At 37.7% G+C, this 25,784-nt stretch overlaps 1 protein-coding gene and 1 long non-coding RNA gene across 10 annotated transcripts in view; one reads left to right on the forward strand and one right to left on the reverse strand.

Moving 5' to 3' along the window:
* Positions 1–24,340, reverse strand: part of PROSER2 (proline and serine rich 2) — a 64,873-nt gene extending 40,533 nt beyond the window's left edge. Inside the window, exons 1-3 of one of the 9 annotated variants that reach the window (XM_074268655.1) lie at positions 23,506–23,663; positions 22,711–22,870; positions 1,240–1,458 (exon numbers count right to left, since the gene is read on the reverse strand). In XM_074268655.1, coding sequence (XP_074124756.1) covers positions 1,240–1,377 — 138 coding nt within the window. In that variant the 5' untranslated portion in view covers positions 1,378–1,458; positions 22,711–22,870; positions 23,506–23,663. Of the gene's footprint in view, positions 1–1,239; positions 1,459–10,273; positions 10,389–17,282; positions 17,303–22,710; positions 23,179–23,505; positions 23,664–24,005; positions 24,076–24,174 lie in introns of those variants that run through there. The other 8 variants (XM_074268659.1, XM_074268658.1, XM_074268652.1 and 5 more) reach the window with 8 other exon arrangements.
* LOC141543438 (uncharacterized) lies at positions 20,746–22,717 on the forward strand. The gene is made up of 3 exons (XR_012482448.1): positions 20,746–20,822; positions 20,951–21,089; positions 21,440–22,717. It is a non-coding gene; the product is annotated as an uncharacterized LOC141543438 (long non-coding RNA).
* Positions 24,341–25,784: the final 1,444 nt, after the last annotated feature.

Here is a 25,784-nt window from a genome sequence, read left to right on the forward strand (position 1 = left end):
ACTGAGGATCAGAGGGAACCTGGGTAACTTTCCAGGGTTCCCAGGAGCTTTGGAAGAACTTTGGGGAGAGAAAATCCTCAGGCTCTTTTGTTACTATCCATTCTGAGGAGACCTCGATTTGTTTGGGACTAAGTTTTAATGTAGCAGAAAGGGAAGGCAGAGGGGCGAAAATGAGATCTAAGAGGATACGCATTTGGACCAGAGAGCCGGAGGAGAGGGACTAGGACATGGCAGGAAGAGACTGGAGCTGAGACCAGGTAAAACCAGTGGATAGGACAGCTGGTAACATGAAGGTCAACCCATGACTTCTACCCCTCTCCTCCCAGAGCACAGAGGTGACTCTGGCTGTGAGCCCCAGCAGAGCATTTACTGTATTACTTGATACTTCTAATAAATTACATGACCATTGCTGAATTTTGACTAAGCCTATAATTTGTGGTTTGAGATGGAGAGGGTAAAGTAATCCATGGGAAAGGAGTTTTACCTGGTTTCCTTTAGAGTAAAGGCTGAGCCGGTTAGAAAGTTTTTATAATTTTTGGAAATTTACAAGCATGCTCTAAAACAGACATATTAGACTACCTTTGAAAGGAGGGAGAAAAAGCCTGATAAGGAGACGACCAATAGGGTTGAGGCATAGGGGATTCTGTATCACATGCCCACATCCTATGAGTTCTCCTATAAGTTTGGCCTTGTTTGAAACATCTTCTGATATGAATTCACAGTTAGCTAAATCATGTTTGACTCAAAAGAATTTTAATACTTAATAATACTAAATATTGAGTTTTGTATCTTTTACCAACTTTTTTTGTCTTTTTGCTGAGAAAGCAAAGCCTTCTGCCTTTTTGTATTTTTTTTCTCTTATATCCCAAGTCTTAAAATAGAAGCCAGAGCTTTTTCATCTTCTCTGAGGGCTGGTAGCTTTGAGTACATGGTGGCAGTTTTGGGTTAACTATACTACTTTATTTGCGCCTTTGTACTTAGCAGCAGTCACATGCTGATCCTGTCCAATGACCCAGACAGGCAGGAGGGAACTCTCACACCATCTCCTTTTCAGCTCCACCCTTGCTTGCCCTAAGGAGTGGGCCCTGTAAAGGAGAAAAGTTCAACAAAAAAAGCCAACCACAGATTCTAAGAAACCCAAAAGAAAGCTATTTAATTTTAAAAAAAAAATTTTAATTAGAGGATTTACATCCTCTAATGCACACATACATGCAAACATTAGGCATTGCCATCACTCACCAAGGTAAAACTTCTGGACCGAGAACTGCTCCTTCTGCTGTCCAGACTCCCATCTCTGCTTAAGTCACTGTGCCTGCAGCTGGGTGACATGTCAGAGTCCATTTCTAAACAGTCTGATGTCAGATGATTTCTGGGCATCCCCACAGGAAGCTCAGCGGCCTGCTTGATCACACAATGAGAAAAGAAGCCAGCACTGAATCCTGGAGTGGAGGATCATCTCTAAAATAAAAAAATTACAGGCATTGTAAGCATGACCTAAATCTTAAATCAACTTTCAACCTACAAATGAAAGTGCCAGCAGGAGGTCACCTTATTCAGGAAGAAGTATACGTGAATAAGTTGACCATTAGAGCAAAACAAGTAAATGAGAAACCCGAGTCCTGGTTCTGTCAACAATGTGCATGATGACTTAGTAACCCAAAGTACATATGGGAGCTGATTAAGTAAGTAGAACGAGGGCTCTTTTAGTGGTGAAAATGCAATGAAACCAAATTTGGACACCTTGGACACCTTCTTCTGATCTCACACTTCTATAGTTTCCTCTCTTTCATTGTTGCTCTAAATCAAGAGTTTCTTAATTTTTTTGTGTCATCAAGTCCTTTGGCCTGGTGAAGACTTCTCAGAATAATGCTTTTAAATGCATAAAATCAAATTCAGAGGCTTACAAAGGAAACCAAATTAATTGAAATACAGTTAATAAAAAATGAAGATAAAAATTCATGGACCTTCCCCCACACATAAATAACTAGCTCTAAAGCTATTTTATTAATAAGAGTTTGATTAGAACCAATCCTAATATCATCTTTACTTATCCTACCATTCTGTTCTGTTTTTAATTTCAAAGATTACTAATTCTATAAAAATCAAATATTAATTTCTTTAAAATGACAGTTTCTCCCCTAATTCCCTCCCTTAAGCTTTTCCACTTCCACCCAAAGTCTCTATTGTTTTCCTATTAAGCCAAGATATCCCAATTTAAAGATTTTTCTATCTGGAAAATACTTGAGCCCAACAGGAATAGAAAGGTTAAGTCTAATCCAAGGTCACATAATAAGTTGATACCAGAAACCAGTCCAGAAATTGAGACTCCTGATTCTCAATCTAGTGTACTTTTGTTACTTGAGGTCATCTGATCTTTGAATCTTTCACTATTCCTCCATCTTTCCCTACTCCTATATTGGTAATTACTTTCCACCTTGTTTTGTTGCTTTTCAGTTTGTTTCCAACTCTCTGGGACTCTATTTGGATTTTTCTGAGAAGACATACAGAAAACATTTGCCATTTTCTTCTTTAGCTCATTTTACAGATGAGGAAACTGAGGCAAACAGGGTTAAGTGATTTCCCCAGGGTCACACAGCTAGAAAGTGTCTGAGGTCAAATTTGAATTCCAAAAAATGAATCTTCTTGACTCCAGACCCAGCCCTCTATCCACTGTACCACCTTGCTGCCTGCCATGTTTTATCTCTAGTTAATGGACTTAACCATGCACACTATATATTATGGTTGTCTTCTTGGCTTATTCCTATACAAAACTCCCAGATAATGGGAGCTATGTCTTATCTAAACTTTGGAGAAAAAAAAAAAACTCTCCTAGTGATAACACAATCAACTTTAGCACAATGCTCTGCATGGAATAGGAGTTAATGCTTGAAAGATGAATTGAATTTGCTTTCTCTTACATCATTCTGTAGCAGTTGGGTTCCACCCATAATTTCCCAGACAGAATAGCATTAATAATCCTTCAAGTTAAGGGGGTAAAAGAGAAGTCCCTAAACCAGAACTACTAAATTTAAAACAGAAGAGGTAGAAGGATTCAAAATGCTAAATCTCCAAGTTAGAATCCAGTTTTGTGAGCAAATCTTTAAAAAATTTCTTTTGAATCCAATGTCCTGCAGATATGATGATTTATGCCATTTTTTTTCTATTCTCTTCAAGAGGAATTCTTGACTATCTGTTACAAAGCTAGTGCTTTAATCAGTAGTGGTCTCAGGTTTTCTATACCCTATTATTTAACTAACAGTCTTTTTTTCCCTTAGCCTCAAACACTGAAGCATCATGAAAAATCCCTCCCTCTGTCCATTTATCTCAGTTATGCCCAAACTCACGCAAAGGACCGTGTGTTGTCAGCTAGCAAGAACTTGGAGCTGCCAACTGAGGCTTAGCAGCCAAATGGTGATTTCAGATTTCTTCAGAGATCTGAGTGTTAGCTTCCTTAGGATAGTATCAAAGTATGAGAGGTGGGGGTAGGGAACTTCAACAAGGAATTCAAGGAACAAGGCAACTGAGTTGTCCCTGTAAACTCACTTACTCCTGTGTATTCTTCTGACTATTTTGGCAGACGGCCCGGCTTAAGCTCCTGAGCAACAGGAAATCAAGTGCCTTTAGCAAAGCCTCTCCCAAGATCAGCGGAGGTAACAAAACACTGGGCAAAAATGGCTATGACTCTATAGAAATTCACTCTGTATTTGTTCCACGAGGAAAGTCCTGTTAATCACATACTTGCTGATATGATGCTGTGCCAAGTAGCCTATCGTGCCTCTTGAGATCAGATAAACCTATACAACCTTAAGAACTACTTACCTTGAGAATAACATACCTAAATACACTAAAACAAAACTTCACATTAATGTCAGCCCAGTTTTGACAGAGAGGCAGTGTGAAGTTTTGACTAGAGAATTTTTAAGGCCTAAATTTGAATTCTGCTGAAATTGCTTTCTGTGTGATCCCAGGCAAATATCTTAACACCCTTCTACCTCCTTTATGTTACCTGTTCCTACCTATTAGGGTTGTTGTGAAGATCAAAAAATTTTACTCTATGTAAAGTACTTTGTGAGGCAGCTAGGTAGTTCAGTGGATAGAGCTCTGAGCTGGAGTTCAAGTCTGGCCTCTGTTGGACTTTATCTAGGAAATGATGCACCACTATTTTTGCCAAGAAAACCCCATGGACAATATTAGCTTGCAAAGGAATTACAGCTATATATTTCCCTCCCCACAAAGGACTTGGTGCAAGCTAAAATATGCAAAAAAACCATGCTCCTTCCTCAACTGAGTAGCTTTAGAACCTCTATGGTAGTCCTCATACTCAAAGCAACAGTGAGGAATCCTTGGACCAAAGGGTCTACTTCAAGGGAAGGCAGAGGATGGGAGGGATTTCAGTTACACACAGGAGAGATCCATTGCTAATCTTCAATCTGGAGGACAATTTAAAGTTAGCTACAGTTGTTTCCAGTGGTTAAGAGGGCCATCCTAAGTTTCCTATTATCTCCTCTTGCTTTGGGAGATATGGTTGATCATTTCATGATGTGACCTCCTCAGTCCCAACTTCTAGCCCAAGACTCAGAGCAGCCCTGACTGCTTTTCCAGAGACCCCGGCAGCTTTTAGGTAAGTCATTGTCTGACATGGAAAGTAGCCATTCCTCTGGTTATTTGATCCAGGACATCCCACGCCTTCTCTATTTGTCACCCTTGAATAGTCACTTAATTGAGAAGTGTGAATGGAGGGAGTGCATTTATTATGCACTTACTATGTATGTGCCAGGCACTGTTCTAAGCATTAGGGGTAAAAATAAAAAGTAAGCAAGGTAGTATCTGTCTTACTCCCTATCCTTTCCCTACTCCCCACAAGTAGTTTACATCCTGATATGGGCAGACCATGCCTATAGATGAACTCAAGGGAAGAAAGGAGGGAGTGGAGATGAGGGCATGATTTGGAGCTAGCCAGGAAGGTAGTGGCTGATTCTGAAGAGAAATAACAGGAAGGAGTGAGAACTTTATCAGTTCCCATCTTCCACACTTCACATTTCTATTTTTCTATTTATCTTCCTATATCACAGGAAAGAATGACTATATTCCTTGCTACAGCTGACTCCTCTCCTCCGGTATGCCTTTGATCCTATCCCTGCCTTCCTTCTCCTTGCTTCATCAATCACACTCAGGTTCTGTGACAAATAATGGAGATTAAAAAAATAAACAAACAAACAAAAAACAGTTCCTTCCCTCAAAAAGCATTCTAGGAAACTTGGAAGGAGAAGAAGAGTCATAAATACCTCTTTATTTTTACTAACCTCTAAGTGAAATTTGATTTTTTTTTTCAATTATTTAAAAACATCCTGAGAAAGGATTCATAGGCTTCACAAACTGTTCATGACACACGGGGAAAAAAAAATTGAGACTGACCTGTTCTGGTGGAAGTTATTAGAGTATGGAATAGGATGAAAACAGCTATTGGGAAAGATACTGGAAAGGATGAGTTAAGACTTCACAATTACATAGAGAGATGAGGGAAGGAATCTACCTTTTTGCATTTGATTGTGAGGTTTTTATGGTCTAATATATGGTCAATTTTTGTGTAGGTGCCACGTACTGCCAAGAAAAAGGTGTATTTCTTTCTGTCCCTATTCAGTTTTCTCCAGAGATCTATCATATTTAGATTTACTAGGATCCTATTAACCTCCCTAGTTTCTTTCTTTTTTTTATTTTCTGATTAGATTTGTCTGATTCTGAGAGGGAAAAGTTAAGGTCTTTCACTAGAATAGTGTTGCTGCCTATTTCTTCCCATAACAGGCTTAAAAGCTTCTCTAGGATTGCCTGCTCTACTACTTGGTACATACACATTTAGTATTGATACTACTTCATTATTTACTGTACTCTATATTAAGATGTACTTTTCCTCCTTATCTCTTTTAATATCTTCATGGCATTGTTGTTCACTTGCATCTGATTCTCCTTTTGGGGTTTTCTTGGCAGAGATACTGGAATGTTTTGCTATTTCCTTCTCCAGCTCATTTTACAGATGGGGAAACTGAGGCACACAGGGTTAAGTGACTTGCCCAGGTCACACAGCTACAAAATGTCTGAGGAAGACTCCAGGCCTGGCACTCTATACCCTATGGTGCTGCCTAACTTTTCCCAACAAGGGCCTGGTGGAAAATTATTTAGTAGATGATCCATTTAGTACTCTGGACACTTTGGAAGGCACAGAGATCCTGACTGAAGATAGAGCCCACAGGATCTTCAGCTTTTGGGGAGGAGCTAGAATAGGAAAGACACATTTAGATGATGGGAGTACCCAGGGCAAATAACTTAAAAGAAAAGAACAACAATGAAGGCAAATTTCCACTGAATTACAATTTTGCCTATTCAGCAGAAGATAACATGACTTGACCCATTCTATGTAGAGATTTGATGGAGTGAGAGAGAAAAATAAGTGATATAGTAAACTTAAAAAAAAAAAAAAAAAAAAAAAAAAAAGATAGGATCAGTGATGGAGGATCTTAGGACATAGCAAGGAACACCCTGCCGCCATTTCAAAGCTAAGGAAATTACACCCACAGAGATTAAGTGATTTACTCAGAGATAATAAATGTCAAAACTAGGATTCACACTCAGTCCTCTAACTAAAATCCAGATGCTCTTTTCATTGCATTAAACCAGAGAGATTCAACAATGACTTTGAATAGTAATCCGAATTCCACACACTACAGCTCTCTCCCCATTGTCCACTGAGTTACCTTCAACTCAAACAATCAGATTCTTTAGACAATCTATGATTTGTATTCAACTCACATCACCAGAAAAAGACTTGTGTGAAAAGACAGATTTTCTTTCAGGGAGCAGCTTTCCTTATGTATATTGTATTCTTATTTTTTATGCATGGAGGGAAAACTGCTAGCTAGCAAGACCTACCCTGAGTTTATCCACAAACTAGCTAAATAAAGTTACAGCCACTTTCACAGAATCATAGCTGAAGGGAATTTTAGACACCGGCTATGCTAGCCATTCTTAACCTTTTTTGCATCTGAGGACCTTTTGATAGTCTGATAAAGCCTATAGAGCCCTTCTCAGAATAATCTTTGTTGTTTAAATTCATAACTTCATGAAATGCTATCTATATTTCAATGAGAAGTTTAAGAAAGATATATATATATATATATATTTTTCCCATCCAAGTTCATGGGCCCTTTGAAATCTGTCCACACAGATCTTGGGGGCATATAGATTCCCAATTAAGAACCCCTGTTCTACAAAAAAAAAAAAAAAAAAAAAAAGAGGGAGGAGAAGGACTTATTTGCACAAAAATATTTATAGCAGCTCTTTTTGTAGTATCAAAGAATTAAGAGATTGAGGGGATGCCTATCAATTGGGGAGGGGCAGAATGAGTTGTGGGATATGATTATAATGCAATAATATTACTGTGCTATAAAAAATTATGAGCAGGCGCATTTTAGAAAAACCTGGAAATACTTATATGAACTGATGCAAAAAGAAATAAGCAGAATGAGAACATTGTACACAATAATGCAAATACTGTAAGATGATCAACTATGAATGAACTATTCTCAGAAATACAATGACCCAAGACAATTCCAAAGGACTCATGATGGAAAATGTTATCTGTCTCCAAAGAAAGAACTGATGGACTTTGAATACAGATTGAAACACATATTTTTCACTTTTGTGTGTGTTTTTTTTCTTTGAGTCTTTGTCATCTTTTATAACATGATTAATATGATAATATGTTTTCTATGATTAAGCATATACAACCTATATCAAATTGCTTACCATCTTAAGGAGGGGGGAGATGAGAGAGAGAGAAAATTTGAAACTCAAATTTATTTTTAAATAAATTTTTAAAATTGTCTTTGCATGTAATTGTGGGGGTAGGTGATAAATTAAAAAAAAAAAAAAAAAAAAAGAACACATAACTGAACAAATACCGTATCAAAAGTATGGTCACGTGGCCTTTGCTGGTATATCTTCGGTTAGAAGGAACTCAGGAACTCCTCACATAGCCAATTCCACTTCCAGAGAGCTCTAATTATTAGGAATTTTCCTTCTTAAATGAAGTCTTTTGCAGACTTGTACCTTTGCTCTAATTCTGCCCTCTTGAAGCCAAGAGGAACAAATCTAATCCCTCTTTCATGTGACAGACACTTCAGACACTTGAAGATATCTATCATGGTACCCGTAAATTAGTGTTTAGTTGGATTGACTGATAGAAAAGATAATTTGTCTTAATCCAGGTGACTTGGAACAAAGTAGGCCCCAGGTGTCTAGGCTAGCACTTAGAAAAGAGAGTGTAATTTAATCATGATCAGTGTTTATTCTCCACAACAGAACTTCAGAAATGCTGGTACAGGTCAGGGTTTAGGGATTCCAACTCTTAGTCTCTGCTGTTCATAGTCTAGCATTTGCCACATAGCCTTATGCCCTCAGTCTTGGCACATGATAGAAAGTAATAATGTTTGTACTAAAGACAGAGAAGGCAGAGACAGACCAACTAAAGAAGGAATGGAAATTCGAACAGTTTCTGGAAAAGTTCCCCCTTTTCCATTTCAAGCTATAAATTATAGAAGCTGTGTGGTGCAGTGGAAAAAAGCATTGGAACTGAAATCAGAGGTTCAGTGTCTGACTGCCCCTTAGTAGATGGGTAACTTATCCAAGGACAAATTTTTCTGAGCTCCTCTTTTATTATTTGATATGGGGATACTAACACACACTATTTATTTCACAGGATTTTTGTAAGAATCACATTTTTTTTAAAAAGTGAAATTACCTTATAATATAAGAATATTACATAAATATGGCCAGCAAACTAGAATTGAGTGATTATGTTTGTAATTAAAAGGACATTATCCAAGCAAGTACCCTTCCTTTAAATCATTTTACTTAGGGCAAGTCACGTTTGCCTCAGTTTCTTCATTTGTAAGGGGCTCAGTCAGATGAGATAGTTTTAAACATCCTTTTCTAGCTGTAAAGTTTTATAACTGTCTTCATCTGCTGCCTATTTGATTTTTATCACCCTTTCCTCTTTTTATTCTTTTAGGCACTTTAGGAAAGATTTCATACAAGAACTTAGGAATTTATGAGTATTTTTTATTTTTCCAATTATGTGTAAAGATAGTTTTCAACATTCATATTTGTAAGATTTTGAGTTACAATTTTTTTTCTCCCTTCCACTATTACCTCCTCCTTTCCCAAGACAGCAAACAATTTGATATTGATTATATATGTACCATCAATCAGAAATAAACAATTAAAAATTAATTAAATTAATTAAAAAAAAAAAAGTATGTCTAGTAGTTCCTGGAGGATTCCATCAAAATAACTTCTAAAAGATAACTGTTAGATGACAATGTAAGTCTTAATCTCATATCTTAAATGTGAAAGTCCTTTACAACAAAGATAGTTTCTGCATGATTATAGTGCATATAGTATTAGTGATTTTCTTTTTAAAGTACATAAGGGTGTGTGTGGGAAATAGTGAAATAAGTTTCTTTAATGTTAGTTTTGCTCATATGACAGCTTCAATAGTAGTGAAACAATAGCTTACTTAAGGCAGGGCTCTCACTTCTTATACTATGTTTTTGTTGTGGTTCTAATTGTGGTACTTTCAATTCTTACATGTTCCTTCACTTTCAACAAAAATGCCAAGTTTGTAAAATGAAAGTTAATTGATGAATTATCCTTATGAGCCCTTTATGGGCATATCCTAATTCATTAGTTTAAAAAGAGAGGAGAAACATTGACGTGCTAAATATTTCCTATTATCTGAATATAGAAAAACATCACAAAAATTCAAGGTGAATTTTCAATTTCTATTTTTTTCCTAGAAAAAAAATTTTTAATAAAAAGAATGAGATTTTACTTTAGTTATCCCTACCTGACTGTGTTTATTTGGAACTTGAACACTTTCCTATTTCCATTCCCATATAAGATCCAATTCCTAATTTTATACAGGATTTACTAAACTCCTTGTTTCTCTGATAGATACAGAACTGACCTAACAAAGAAAACACAAAAATCACTTCTACAGTCACAATTCATTTTTTGAAGAGTTTTGTCTCAGTTCAAGAAAAGAAAAACCACTAACCTCTTGACAACTATAGAAGTGGAAATTTTTCAAAACTTTTTCTGAAATTTCAGCTTACCTGTAATGTCATGGCCATGTCACAGCTGGCACTTTTTCCATTTTCCAAATATATATAGGAAAGTATCCAAAAGAACAGAAAGAACAAAAAACCTTCAATAGTACCTTTTTTTCTTCGGGTCTTCTCTTGTCTATCCAACTTTCTCTTAAAACTCTACCATGTAATGGTTTACTCTATGGAAACATTCTGCCTCAGAAGTCTCTTACTATTTTGGCCCAGTTCTCAATGAATGAGTGAGCTCATCCATTTAAGTACTGCCTCCATTGGTGTAAATTTCAACCCAGCCACACCTTTTCAAAAAGCAGTGAGAGGAAAACAAGTGTATGGGAAGCTTGGCTTAGGATCCAACAAAGCCAGATCCTCATAAGAGTATTTAGAAATGAAACCAGAAGGACAACAATAAATATACGCAAAAACGGAACAGGTTTTCCAGCATTTCTCTGATCTCTTCCCTTTGCTGATGACAGTGAATACCATATTTGAACTCTGACACCTCAGGATCTGAGGAATATGAGGAAGTGGAAATGGCATTTTAAAATGAGGTTGAAAATGGCAGAAAATACAGTTTAAAAAAATTAGAGAAAAGGGATATTGATTATTGAGAAGTCTCTAATCTGTGTATCATAAACACTTTCTTTTAGAAGAGTTGGGTGGCCAGTGTGTGACTTTGTTTGGCTTGATTGTACTTATTTCATAGATCCAGAGCTGAAAGGGACCTTGGCTCTAGCCAAAATCCTCATTGTATAAATGTAGAATCTGGGGTCCCAAGAAGGTGAATTTCCTTGAGGAGTCATAGGTAATAAACATCAGGACATGAATGCACGTCTTCTGAAGTCAGAGTTGGTGCTTTTTCTACTATTACAGGGAGTGTATCACCGAATCAGTCAACAAGCATTTATTAATTTCCTACTGTCCAGCAGGTACTATTCTGTGAGCTGGGGACGTGATGACAAAAGTGAAATAGTCCCTCCTCTTAAGGAGCTTAAATTCTATCATCTATGGGAAGGGACAGTGATTTTTAAATGTTTCAATAAAACATTTTAAAAGAATCATTAGTTGCCAGCCATGGGAGGCACTGATCACAAAAGTTGAAATTATCCATATTAGCAAACATAAGATAGCAAGTGGGAATTGTTTCAGCATGAATTCCCTGTTTTTAGACTAGCTAAAAGCAAAGGTCAAAATCACTGTCAAATTAAAAGGTAAGAGGTGAGAAGATACTGCTTTAACATGACAAATTCACCCTGATCTGTTTAAACAAGCCAAGTTCAACTCAAAGGAAAGATGCCCCCAGTAAAAGGCCCCAGGAGCCCAGAGCTCCCCTCAGCCAACAAAAACTGCATCATACTTCTAGACACAGCGGGCCAATCAAATTGTGCGAATTGTGAATTGCTAATGCTCCCCATCTTCATCCATGCTCCTCTATAATGTTTTTTGGATGTCCTTCTGTTAGTCAATTGGTAAAAGAAATGGGGGCAGCTAAACAGTTCAATGGATAGAGCAGTGACCCTGAAGTTAACAGGACCTGAGTTCAAATCTAGCCTCAGACACTTAATAGTTCTTCAGACACTTAATAGTGTAACCTGGGCAAGTCACTTAACTCCAGTTGCCTCAGCAAACAAAGAAAATAAGACACAGGGGTTTTTTTGTTTTGTTTTGGTTTTGTTTTTGTTTTTTTATTAAAATAGTGTCTTTCATAACATTGCTGCAACCTATATCTCCAGACTGGTTTCATACTCTCTTTCATAAACTCTACATTCCACCCAAATCAGCTTACTTCTCATTTTGGAATGTGACAATCTCCCAGCTCTATTCCTTTGCTTAATCTATCCTGGATGCATAGAATAGTCTCTCTTCTCAATTCTGAAATCTCTAACTCTTCCTGAAAGTTCAATTCAACTAAGGGAAAGGAGATGACAGGGGTGAAATTCAAAACTAAATTCAATGATCTTTCCCCCAAACCTTCCGAATTTCCTAACTTCCCTGTGGCTGAAGGTGGTGACACCATCCTTGCAGCTCTTCAGGCTGGCAATGTAGGGGTTAGCCTCAATCTCTCACTATTTCTCACTCTCCATATTTAATCTATTGCCAAGGCCTGTTGATCTCACCTTTGAAAAATCTCTTATATCACTTTGGTACAGATCCCCATTACCTCATTGCTAGCCAACTCGTAAGCTTACTTGACTTTTCTCCCCATTCCAATCTATCATCCAGCCATTAATGTGAGTTTCCTAAAGTGCAATCTGAATACTCTTAGCCTACTTAGTAAGCTAATGATTCCCTACTGCTCCCAGGATAAAACAATATCCTATTTGGATTCAAAGTCCTTTATACATGTCCCCCACTCCAGGTCATCTTACATGGTGTTTCTCTCCATAGATTCTTCAATCTAGTGACACTTGCCTTGTGGCTGCTGCAAGAACATATTCCAATTCTCAGCTCCTGATAATTTCCCTGGATATCTCCCAAGCCTGGAACGTTTTCCCTCTTCAACTATCTTGTTCCACAAGCCTGTTTAATTCTAGTACCCTTCCTTTGTCACTTGTTTTCTATTCATCGTGTAGACAGCTTGTTTGCACGTTTCTGTTGAGATTGCAAACTGCTCGGACTGTCTGTTTTCTCTTTTTGTATTCCCAATGCTTAGCATAATGCCTGGCATATTTATCATTGTTTTCAGCCATTTCAGTCATGTCTGACTCTTCATGACCTTATTTGGGGTTTTCTTGGCAAAGGTATTGGAGTGTTGTGCCATTTCCTTCATTTTACAAATAAGCACTAAAGCAAACAGGTTAAGTGACTTGCTCAGTCACACAGCTAGTAAGTGTCTAAGGCCAGATTTGGACTCAGAAAGAGGAGTTTTCCTTACTAAACCCAACCCTCTATCTACTGTCCCAAAGATCTTCCATTTAAGGTACCAATAGTTAAAATTTAAGGATCATCTAAAACACATGATTCTTATCACTCTTTGCCTCTCTTTTTGCCACCATTCCACAACTGTCACTGCAGGAAACAAAGAGGGTCATACCAGATTAACTCTATTTTTTTGACTCATTAGTTTCATGGGTTTCTATGCCCAAAGCATTCATTGTCTAATGGGAAACCTACTAGTAGTAAGCCTGCCTTTGCTAAGCTAGAAGGAACGACAAAAGGAATGAGGAAAAACACCTATATAAACGTGTGTGTATATAATGTAAACCAACTTCATGGTTTCTGTGAATATATGCATATATGTATCTACACCTGTGTATTACATGCATCCATATATATGCAAAACTGTGACAAACTTGACAGATGCTAAGTTGAAAAATACATATAATAAATATGAATACTTATCTTTATATCAATAATATTCACTATAAACAGATATTTATTGTGTGCCAGGCACAGTGCTAGTTAATGATGATAGCACTGACCCTCAATAATTTAGCACACTTCTTCCTATATAACAATAAACATTTATTGAATTAAATGTTTATAGGAATATACGTATATCCACATCTAGGTAGACATATGCATTTTATATCTATCATATACATTTACATGCAAAAGTCATTATAAATAATTGAAATAGCAAAAGAGTAAGCTAAAAGTTGACATGGAAGCAAATGAACAACTTTTATGTAAAATGAGAAAACTACTACTCTTGGATTTTTATTTCTTATGTTGGATTTTTTATATTCAAGAAGAGTAAATTTTGAAAAGAGAAGAATACCTTCAGAAATATTTAAGTATGCCAGGACTCTATTTCAGTACTGTAGGGATCAAACAAGTTAAAATTTTGCTGAGTTGTTTTTTGTTTGTTTTTAATCTTGATAGAACCAATATAAATTCATAAGACTTTACATTTTCCCCTTGGAATATCTTCAGTAAAAACTAATGTTCTTTGAAGTGTAAGAACCTAGTTGAGAATATTGAACAAACATTTTTTTAAAAGACTGGCAAATGTATTGGCTCTGAACAATACCAAGCTTTCATTTAGGAGGAAAAAGAGGTTTACTGAAAAGAGATCTCTAAACAATGTAGAGAAACGAGTTTGCTTTTAGACTGGACCTCTTTTGTGAAAAGCTCCAGCTGTTAATGTGGGGCTAGTAATTTACTTTGGACCACACCACATAAAAGTAATTGATTTGCCTAATGCAAACAGATCAGTACAAAGACTTTTAACTAAGTAGTCTGGGCAAGTTAACAGACCCATTGGAGAGAAGTCTTTTTATAAGATCATACTGTCAGCTTAGAGAATGAGGTAGACATACTATTGTTCTTAAGGTCAAACCTCATCCCCCAAATTAGTAGACTGGATTTCAGATTAGCCTAAGAGTAAGAAAGCACGACCTAATAGAAAGCAAAGTGAAGGGCACCGATAGAAACCGTGCTGAACTCTGAGTTCAATTTCATGAAAACTTTGCAAAGTCTCCATCTCAAATTAAAATGTTTATCATTTTTAACACATTTAACAAACTTATCATTTAACACATTTTAACACATTTGAATTATTTATCAGTTTAACACATTTAACACAATCCATGGACTACTTAGAATATCAAGGAAGCTTATTTTTGGGGAGGTAAATCTGTCAGTATAAATTTTGGGACTTTTTTGGTCTTAAAAAAAGTTTAAAAATAAGAACACTGTTCTCATACCACAGTAATATTAACAAGAGGGAGATAAAAGTAGCTATTCTGATGGGGAATAATAATCATACCATTTTGTTTTGTTTTGTTTTTTTCACAGCAATTTAGATTTTATTCACTTTTCAGTCTTATTTTTGCCATTTACTAAAATTTACTTGGGAGAAACACAAGGGACTCTTCAAAAAGCTATTTTTCATCTAGATTTTATAGTCCTTTTCTCTGAGACAATAAAAACCACAAATAGGCAAAATCTGGCTTAGACCATAACTCACTTAGCAATGACATTTACAGAATTTAATAAAGTTAGTGGCATTAGTATATAAGGTGTATGTCTCAGCCTTTGGCCAACACAGAAACCTATATACAAGCAGAATTCAACAACTGCCATTGCTTAAGAATTTCTCTGGACTTATTTACAAGACACCTTATTTAGACACCTACTATGTGATGGGCACAGTGCTAATGGTTAGAGATACAAAGAAAGGCAAAAGACAGTCCCTTCTTCCAAAGAGCTCACATAATGGGGGAGACAACATGCAAACAATCATGGACAGACAGGATATGGACAAGATAAATTGTGAATAGTTAACAGAAAGAAGGTATGAATAGAAGGAAGAACCAAAAGGGCATCTTGTAGAAGCTAAAATTTTTAGCTGGAACTTGAAGGAAGTTAGGGAAGGAGGCAGAAATGAGGAAAGAGAGACTTCTAGGCTTGGGGAATCAGCCAATGAAAATACTCAGTATTGGGAGAATGGAATAATTTGTTCCAAGAAGAGCAAGAAGGTCAATATCTCCTAAGACATCTTTAATGAAATGAGTTCTAGGAGACAAAAAAAACCCATAAAGCAAACCCCCTCTCCTTATAAAGTGTAGAATAGATGAGATACAACAGGCAGATAACTATGATTAAAGGTAGAATGAAAGTATAAGAGAAATATAAAGTGCTATCCTAGGAGAGATTTCTTGAATAACTTCTTGCATAGAGATAATTTTTTTTTTTAATGTTAAGCAGTAACTAAATGCACTTAAAATTTAAATTTTCAACTTAATGGGACAGCTTGGTGGTGCAATGGATAGAGCATGAGCCTTGAAGTCAGGAAGACCTGAGTTCAAATCTAATTTCAGAAACTTACTACTTCCTAGCTGTGTGACCCTTGGCAAGTCACTTAACCCCAATTGCTTCAGCAAAAAAAAAAATAATTTCACCACCTCCCAAAATTAACATGTCCATATACAAATAGAATAGAAAAAGATTAATTATGAGTCTCTCTTACAACTTACTTTTAAAAAGTATATAGTATGTGAATAAAGTAAATAAAATTGATGGGGGTAAACTCTGAAACTGTGTTCCTTTTAATCTGTAAAATAATCACTCTGAAACTGTGCCCCCTTTGATCTGTAAAAGAAGAGAGATTCGGGGTCTCAGATTCCAGAGAGTCTGGGAGGGGACATACTTTCCAGATAGATCTTTTCTGAGCTAAGCAGCCTCATTCAATTGGAGATATTGGGCAATCCCCTTTCAGGAAATTCCATGTTCTAGAAAAGTGTTCAAATTGATTTCATTCAATTGGGAGATCTTGGTCCAATAATCAGCTCAAACTTCCCCCTGTCCCCCAAGATTTGCTCATAAAATAGGTTTCTGTTAACATATTCTTTGCAAACCTCCTCATTAAGAGATTTACCCACTAAGAGAAAACTTAGTGAAAAATAAAACTTCCTTTTTGCCACCGATTTAGGGGTTCACTAATTCTTTCGCATTTGGACCTGCATCTCCAAGCAGAGGGGATCTCTCCCTCTTATTCCCACATTGCATCAAAATGACATATTAACAATTACATTATCAATATATTAATGTTATAAAATACATAGTAAACAAAATATAGTATTAATTATAATTTTAGTATATAATAAATATGATCAGTAAGTACTTGTTGAATTAGATTTTTCACTTCTGAAATTGTACTACCTAAGGAAACTTAGCTTCTCTTTGCCTCAGTTTCCTCATCTGCAAAATACAAAGAACCCTGAAACTACAAACAAATAATATGGTTTTTAAAAACTCAAGAAAACCAGAATGCAGCATTAAAACAGTTCATGAACAAGCATTTATTAAGCACTTACTGTATGCTGAGCCCTATGCTAATTGTAGATATCACAAAACTCAGTCCTTAACCCCCTTAACTGGGGGATACAAAGAAAAGCAAAATCCCAGTCTCAAGGAGCTTATAATGCAGGATTTTAAATGAGCCTCTAAGATTAGATTAAATTGTACCTGTGATTAAACTTGCAGTATCTTTATGGAAGAATTAAATGTACAATTCATGTTTCATGATAAAAGCAAAAAAAAAAAAAAACTTTAAAAAAATTAGATCTTTCCCATTCTTTTTCATGAAACTATTATTAAAAATGTAATGAAAGTAAAAACAAACAGCAACAATAACAAAAATAATTATGATTCAGCACCTATTCATGTTATAATTACCTTTTAAGTGTCCAAGTCAGTGAGGTCAGCCTGTATTATAGAAAATTAGGTCCATCATCTAATATTTGTTGAAGACCTATTGTGTTAGTAGGTAATGAATGCTATTGTGCCTACTTTGGTTATCAAAAAATTGAGGTACAGAGCAGTGAACCTGGAAAAGAAAGCAAGAAGTGGGAATGAAGTTCTGGATCCAGGTGCCAGAGATCCTTTTGAATAAACACTTGGGAGTTTTCTTCTAATGTTTGTATTGATGCCTTCCTTTTGCTCACACCTCATCAAAAATATTTACAATACTTAAAGATCTCTAGACTTTCTCTTTGACCCATTATGAGACAAGAGCTAAATTTTCCCTTAGTTTCCAGACCTCCACCCCATTCTATAATGTAAATTCTTAAAGCTCTCCAAATCTTGATTTGATAGATCAGTAGGTGTTATAGAAAGAACATACAGATGCAAGTTCCACCAGTTTCTATGTATATGACCTTGGGGAAGCCACACCTTTTAGATGCCTAATATCATAATGTAAAATAGAGATAATACTTGTATCTGTATAGTGTACAGGAAATGAGAATGTAGGAAAGCATTATCTAAAAGTAAGCTATTACCATAACAAAAATGTGATGACAGTGGTAGGTGGTATGCACAACTTTTGATAGGGCTAGAAATTACAACCAGCTCAAGAATAAAAGAAATTATAGGAGAAAAAATAGACCAATTGATTCTATAAAATAAAGATTATATAGAAATAAAATCACTGCAGCTCAAGTCAGGAGAAAATATACATAACATATTTGTACTGAGTCTCCCTGATAAATGTTTGATATTGAAAGGGATGAAGGCTAAGAACTAATCTTAAGATAAAGTGGTCAAATGATATTAAGTTTTCAAAAGAAGAAATGAGAACTATCAACAACTATTTGAATAATTCTTCCAAAAACTATTAATAAAAATATAAATGCAAATTAAAATAACTGAAGCATCACTCTCATCAAATTTTCAAAGATTGAAAAAGTAATGTTAGAGGGGTTGTGATTCAGTCCGATTGCTCTATTAAGCAATTTGGATTATGCAAGAAAAGTTGTTAAATTGTTCATCATCTTTCCCTCTAAATCCTCCCTTCTTCCTAAATTCTCTATTGTTGTAGAGGGCAACATCATCCTTTTAGTCACTCAGACTTGAAACCTAGGTATCATCCTTGTCTCTTCATTCTTTCTTTCCCCTCTCCCATATCCAATCATCAATCTGGTCCTGTGAATTGATCTTTGTAATATCTCGTCAGACTTTGCTATCATCTGGTACAGGTCATATCTGGTCTATTGGAGTAGCCTGATGGTAGTCCATTCTCTGCTCAGCTGTCAATGATCTTTCTAAAGCACAGACCTGATCATCTCACCTACACAATAACTTCAGTGACTCTTTATACCTGTAGGATCAAATATAAAATTTTTCGTAATCTTTCCTAATTTTCCAGTGTTCTTGGACCGTACTTGTTTCCATTGACTCTGATACATCTACACTGGCCTGCCTGCTTTTCCTCACAGGAGGTACTCTATCTCCTGACCTCAGGATTTTCAGTGGCTGTCTCTCAGGTTTAGTATCTTCTCTCTCTCCTCATCTGTGCCTCCTGGCTCCCTCAAGTCTCTCCTAAATTCCACTTTCTGCAGGAAACCTTTCTCGGTCCTCTTTAATCTGAGTGCCTTCCCTATGAGATAATCTCCAATTTATCATGTCCATATCTTGTTTGTTCATAGTTATTTGCATTTGTCTCCCTCATTAGACTGTTAACTCCTTGAGAACAGAGACTTCCCCCCACCCCTTTCTTTGCCCAGCATTGAGCTTACTGCCTGGCACATAATAGGTACTTAATAAAGGCTTACTCTCATTCAATGATCCCATTACTGGGACTCTATGTAAGGTGATAGCTGACAACAAGAGACACAAATGTACAAAAACATTTACAGTAGCAAGATTTGGGATAACAAAAATGTAGAAATTAAATATGTGCCCAATGGGGAGGAAATGACTGAACACATGGTAGTAGTGAAGAATTTAGAACACAGGAAGACTTGTATGGTGATAGAAAGTAAAGAAGACATTAAGCAAAGGAATAATAAATAGACAGTAACTAAAAACTATGTCAGAAAACACTTTTAGACAACAAGTCAAAATACCATAACACTGAACACATAAAATATGTGTCTTTCCTTGATGTTGAAGAAGAAATGACATTACAGTTACATTAAAAAGTGATAGCTTAACTGAGAGAAATAGTTTTGCATATGTGTGTATATACATATGTGTGTTTGAGATATGGGGAGAATCCTAGGAAAGAGGGTAAAAAGGGTCTCGGTGAGAGAAAAAAAGTGGGCTGACCAACAAACTTGTAAATGAAAACACTGAAAGATGCAAAAATAATCAATATGCTGATGATGCCTTCCCCTCTTGGTGGAAAAGTGATCATGACCTGGTTGTTGGTGAAGACTGAGAAATACATTTTCAGAAGTCCAATACATTTTTTTTTGATTGACTATACTTATTTTTTTTTCAACAAAGGAAGTTTGTGATACTGACACAAAAAAGAAAAAAAAGTGTCAGCAAAACTTTTAAAAATACACAGGAAAAGGAAGTTTAGAATGACACATAGATAAGTTTGTAAATAGTGATACTAATACATTAAAATTAACACATATAAAAACCCCCCAATACCTAAGCTCTCTGTAATTGAGTCTAATTTCATATTCAATCCTTCTTTCCGGACTTCTTTGTATCTGTAAATGTTTATACTGTTGATGATTTTCTAGTTCATGATAATTTTTAAGTTGGGATTTGAAAGGTAACACTGTAACACATAAATTTAAAAAATTAAGCACTTTTTAATAATAACCACTTTTACTTCATATATGAAAAAGTTTTGGTAGCTGCTGATATAAATCTGATGCAAAGAAAGTGTGTTTATAAACAGAGTAAAACACACACACACACACACACACCTAAGAGAACAATGTACAAAATTATTTTGCTAAAAAAAATCCTACAATCCAACTAGATATAGATTAAATACAATGACTAATCTTTCACTCATTCAATAAGCGTTTTAGGATCAGTGATAGGAGACAAAAATCTAACAATTCCTGCCCTCAGAGAAGAATGATGATGAGTTTCTCTCTTTTCAGTAAGTAACATGGTGGGAGGTTATGGATGCCTATGTTATCAAACTGAGTATGATGGGTTTGATGAATTTTTTCTCTTTTACAGGGAAAGATTCTATATGGGATGGAAGGAAGTATAGCGAGTAGAGGAATGTATTGAGAAATGACTAGAGTGTAAAAAAAAAGAAAAGCATTTTTAAAAACTTCTTCAAATAAATTCAGTGCAAATGGAAAATCAATTCTTCACAGAACCTAGAGATATTTTATAAAGACTAAATGGCAGACTGTTCTTTTTTTTTTTTCTCCTCAGAATCAACCTTGATCACACAGATTACAAATCCCAACACTTTCCTGAAACATAGTGAATCACAGTATCTTTAGGATGAAAACAGTAAGTCTAGAAAATTAAAAGAGCATCATTAATAACTACAGTTACATACAGTTTTCCTTGAACCTGCATCTCTTGGCTAGAATACATAAGGTACAAAGATTGTCTTCCTTTGGTCTTGCTTTTCCCAGTGTCTGAGCTAATATTTATGGATAGTGGAAGATTTTCTGTAGCAACAATCAAAGAAATGCTGCCTGGACTTCAAGAAGAGAGGCCATCAAGATGGGCTACTTCTGCTGCATCACTTCCAGGAGGCAACAATCACTTAAGGTAGCTACCACCACAACTTCCACTGATGTTTAAAAAAACCTGAAACTATGTCTCTTATGATCTCAAAAGCCTGGTTCAAGTCTTTAGCAGAGATCTTAAAACAGCAATATTCCTCTTTGAAATAATAAAAGGGTCCCTAAGGGAAGGGTTTCACCTTTAAAGTAACTGAAGGACTTGGTAATAGATATTACAATGATATTTGTGAAATGCAGAGTACAATACTGTCCACATAGCAGGGGCTCAAGTATTCACTAGTAATTATGCTTTTGCACCTTCAGTTCAAGAATACTTTCCCTTGATTTCTCTTCCCCCTACTGATCCCCATTTCTGTTCATCTTAATCTTTCCTAGAGATGATCATCTACATTTAGAGTAAATATCAGGTACCAACTTCGAGGACTCAGGAGCCAGTGCCAGATGCCTCCAGCACCTGATAAAGGCTCCATAAGTTTGACTCATACAAACTGATTGTCTAGACACTGACATGGAAGAGGGCCAGACACATGTAGTACTCCTTTGGCAATGTGATTCTTGCATTCAGCATTTCAGACATTCCTGTCAATAAGAAAGTTAATATACGTCTCCCACCTCTTCATATATCCCCAAAGTTTTCTCTAAGTTGTTTTCTTCTCCCTAATTTTTTCTTCCCTCTTTACTCATTTTGGCCATAGTGTGTGTGTATGGGGGCAACAAACATACACCCACTAATGAAAGCTATTGTGGAGCTATTAACAGGTACTCATTTAATACCAAGGAATTAATCTCTTGTAGCCTTAGCTTAAGTAATAAACGTTCATACTCTCAATTCCAGCAAGGGGTGTGTGAAGATCTTTTTGATTCATTCCACCCTATCTATCTCAAATAAGAAGGGAAATGGTTTGTATTTGTACATTGATTTCGCAAATTAAAAAGACCCCCTTCCTCCTGGAGAACACAGTTATAGAAACTTGCTTATTAATTTGTGGCACAGAGTGCAGTGACTATATTCTCTAAAAAGTAAGAAAAAGGGCGCAGTGGACAGAGCACCAGCCCTGAAGTCGGGAGGACCCGAGTTCAAATCTGGTCTCAGACACTTAACACTTCCTAGCTGTGTGACCCTGGGCAAGTCACTAACCCCAGCCTCAGGGGGGGAAAAAAAGTGAGGAAAAAACAACCCTCTTAAGAAAAGTTTTCTCTTTCCATACGTACGCTTTGTTCTGGTATTGGTGTAACTGCTACCCTACCTCCCTCTCCTGCTACATTAAAGATGTCGGAAGGAGCAGTTCAGGATATAAGGAAAAGAAAGAAAGGCAGTCACTAACACCAACTTGTACAGTAGAACATAAATCCCACCCCCCAATAAAGGTCTTCTTCTGTTCATGTTAGTTTTCTGTTTCTGTGTACTACTCTTGGCAAACACTTAAAAGTTTCTGAGGGTGGTTCTTGGAGAGGAGGGAAAACAAGACAAAAATTCGGGCTCAAACAATACTGGGAAAGTTTGAAAAACCAGTGAGCTGAAAAACTGCAGTTTATTTTATTGCCTTTTGTTAAGCTATCCCACAATAGCCACATTTTCCCCCTTTTTAATCCTTCCCACACTGGCTCAATAGCAGATCCGAAACATTTGGGTACGATTCAATTACCCGTCGGGGGGAGGAGAAGGAAAGCTACCACTGCTCGTTTCGCTCTGGAGCTAAGTTTAACAGGTGATAAACGCGGGTGCTCCACCTTCCAAGTAAACTGGGATCGACCAAGCCTCCCGAAGTGTGGACGGCAAAACAGAGGTCCGACGGGTGCTGGAGGCTGGAGGGAGGGAAGACATATCGGAGCCCCTTGTAGGGTGGGCACGTAAGGCAAGTTGCTGAGGCGCTGAGGGCAGATCCTGGGTGAGAAGCGACCACGTCGAGTAAAGGTAGGTTAATTCAGGGGTGAGGAGTGATTCAGACACCTCCTAGTTGCAGGCTCTCCTCCCCTTCTCCCCACCTCCGGCGTCCCCAACTAGTGGCCACGAACCCCAGAAATCCCAGAGGACGAACACGTTTCCTTGTTTGGAGTGGAAAATGCCACCTCAGTCCCCGCACACACGGATTCGATTCAGTTCAGCAAGCAGACTTTCCCGATTGGGGAGGGGGAAAAGGGGAAGAGGGGCGTAGTCAGTCACACTCAGAATTTCGGGGGGGGGGGCAGAGAAGGGAAGAAACAGCCGAAAGGAGGGAGACGCGAAGAGAAGTGGCGATGAAAGTGGAAAGGGGAGGGAGGGAGAGCAGAATAGACTTCGGGTCCCCCCACGTCCCCCCAGGCAACTCCTGAATTCAGTTTCTTATAGAAAAGCTTTATGGGCAACCCCCACCTTCCCCCCCACCTTCCATCAACGACTCCGGCCCCTAGTCCAGCCCAGCCCCCCACCCCACCGGGAGGTCAGCTCTGCCCTCACTCACCCAGCTGTTGCCCGAGGGCCCGGGGGATGCCCCGCTGTCGGAGGGGCAGCAGGTGCGAGGCGGGGAGCGAGCCCCGGAGCCCGGGGCACCCTCGGAGGAGCCGCGCTGCCCCGCGCTGCGCTGGCCAAGCTCGCCCTCCTCTCTCGCCGACTGTCCCCGAGCCGCAGCTGCCGCAGAGCAACCCAGCGCTCACCCATGCGCATTGCATGACACTGAAACGGGCGGGCTGGCCGCCCGGCTTAGCCACCACCTCCCACCTGCCCGGTCTGGGAGCCAGGGAGTTTAAAGGGACAGTTCCCGGAGCTGGGCGCGCCGCGCCTCCTCTCTGCCGGTCCGGGTTAGAGGTCTGTGGGTCTCCTAGGTCGGGCGGGCCAGTGCTTAGGGAGGGCACCGGAGAGTCGGAGGAAACTGCCCCGGCCGGGAGTTGCGGCGTTTGGATTGCAAACGCGGTCATTGAGCACACAAAGCAAGTTGGGCACACTGGACTCTGAAACTCCTACCTGTGCCCCAGGCTGAAACGGACCTGGAGACGGCCTTTTTAAAAATTTTGTCCAACTCTGTCTTGAGGAAGGAAAGGGAGAGGCGGAATGAATAATGAGAAGCGAAGGGGAGAAACCCAATGGTTAGAATGCGGAATATAGAGTCAGGGAAAAAAGTCTCAAATCTCACCTCTGACACGGTCCAGCAAGTAGTGTGCGTGACCACGGGCAAGTCAAATCTCTCCGAGACTCAGTTTATCCATCCGTGACAAAGCACGTCGGACCCACTTCCGCAAACTTTGAGACTCCAGAGATTTTTTAAGCGAAACGTTATGTAAATGGAAAAGGCGGTACTGGGTTTACACAACACCGGCTGACCAACGAAAATTCCTGGAGAACCTTCCATTTTATATCTGCCACAGTGAAAATAATTTCTCCAGAAGTTGTACAGCAATTCTTGGACTCAGATCGGCTAGACTGAGAATGACAACGACTTTCATATGCCGGGAGAGTACAAAGAAAGGATGATTAGTGGGGTGGAAAAGCATCACTTTAGTGATGGGTTCTTATTAAATTCTTGAGCAATCTATCCCAGAATTGTGGTCTATGAGTGAGATGATAGGGTTTTCTTATCCATATTTTACAGATGGGCAAAGGAAGTACTTGGTTTCCCAGAAGTCGCGTTATTCACTGCGCTCTGGTCTTAACCTTACTAATTTTTCAACTCTCTCAAGGGAAGAAGTAAATGCTTGATTAGAGGGAAGAAAACTACTATCCTTTGTCTGATATTTAATAACACATAGCCTTCCCCTAACTCTGCATCTTTAATTAATGTTTACAAAATACTTTAATCTGCCCAATATGCTAATATACTAGGCAAGTTTACAACTTGTCAAAGAGGCATGGCCCTTGACTCAACTCTCGGAGAAAATTATCCTATTAGAGAGCCAAGATAAATCAGTCAGTCAACAAACATTTCTCAAGCACTTACTGAATGCGAGGCTTTTTTGAAGAATCAGAGATACAAAGAAAGACAAAAATAGATTTGTGAACTCAAGGAGCTCACATTTTGATGCAAAAAAAAAATGCAAACTATGTACAAAAATAGATGAAAGGTAATCTCAGAGGGAAGGCAATAAGTAGTGGAGTTGGAGTGGGGGTAGCAACAGCTCAAGAAGGGACAAAGGCCTCCAGTAGAAGATGGGATTTGGAATGATGTCATTGAGCTTTAGGGCCTAGATTTCTCAATCTTTTTTTTTCTTCTTCTTCCTTTAGGAGTGTACTACATTATGTTACAAGAAATTTGACATTGTAATGGATTAATATTATTTAATATTTATTTAATACATACAGTATGGCAGTGTATAGGACCTATATTCTTTAATAAAGAATAACTCCTAAAGGAGTTTAATCTGAAGGAAAAAACACATGGATTTAATGGTAAAAAGTGTTTTCAGAAAGTCTCTTAAAATTGTTTTTGTTTTAATTATTATTATTTTGGCTAGGAAGGCCCTGCCATCCCTTCCTCTCTAACACCCCCTCTGAACTTTGGGTAGACAATGAATTCCCTGTTGTAAACCTGTGAGAGGACATGATGGGTAGGCATGGGTAAGTTGCTGAATTGCTGAAATTAATCATACTCAAATCAATGAGATCCTAACCCTACTGGAATACAAGGCCATTGTTTCTATTACCTCTCCTTCTTCTCTCCTTCTGATGAAGAATAATTGAAGGATGGAGGAGAAATGTGGACAAAATAGAAAAAAAACAAAACAAAACAACCTAAAAAAAGGATAAGAG

Source organism: Sminthopsis crassicaudata, chromosome 5, assembly GCF_048593235.1.
Source record: "Sminthopsis crassicaudata isolate SCR6 chromosome 5, ASM4859323v1, whole genome shotgun sequence".
NCBI classification, from domain to species: Eukaryota; Metazoa; Chordata; class Mammalia; order Dasyuromorphia; family Dasyuridae; genus Sminthopsis; species Sminthopsis crassicaudata.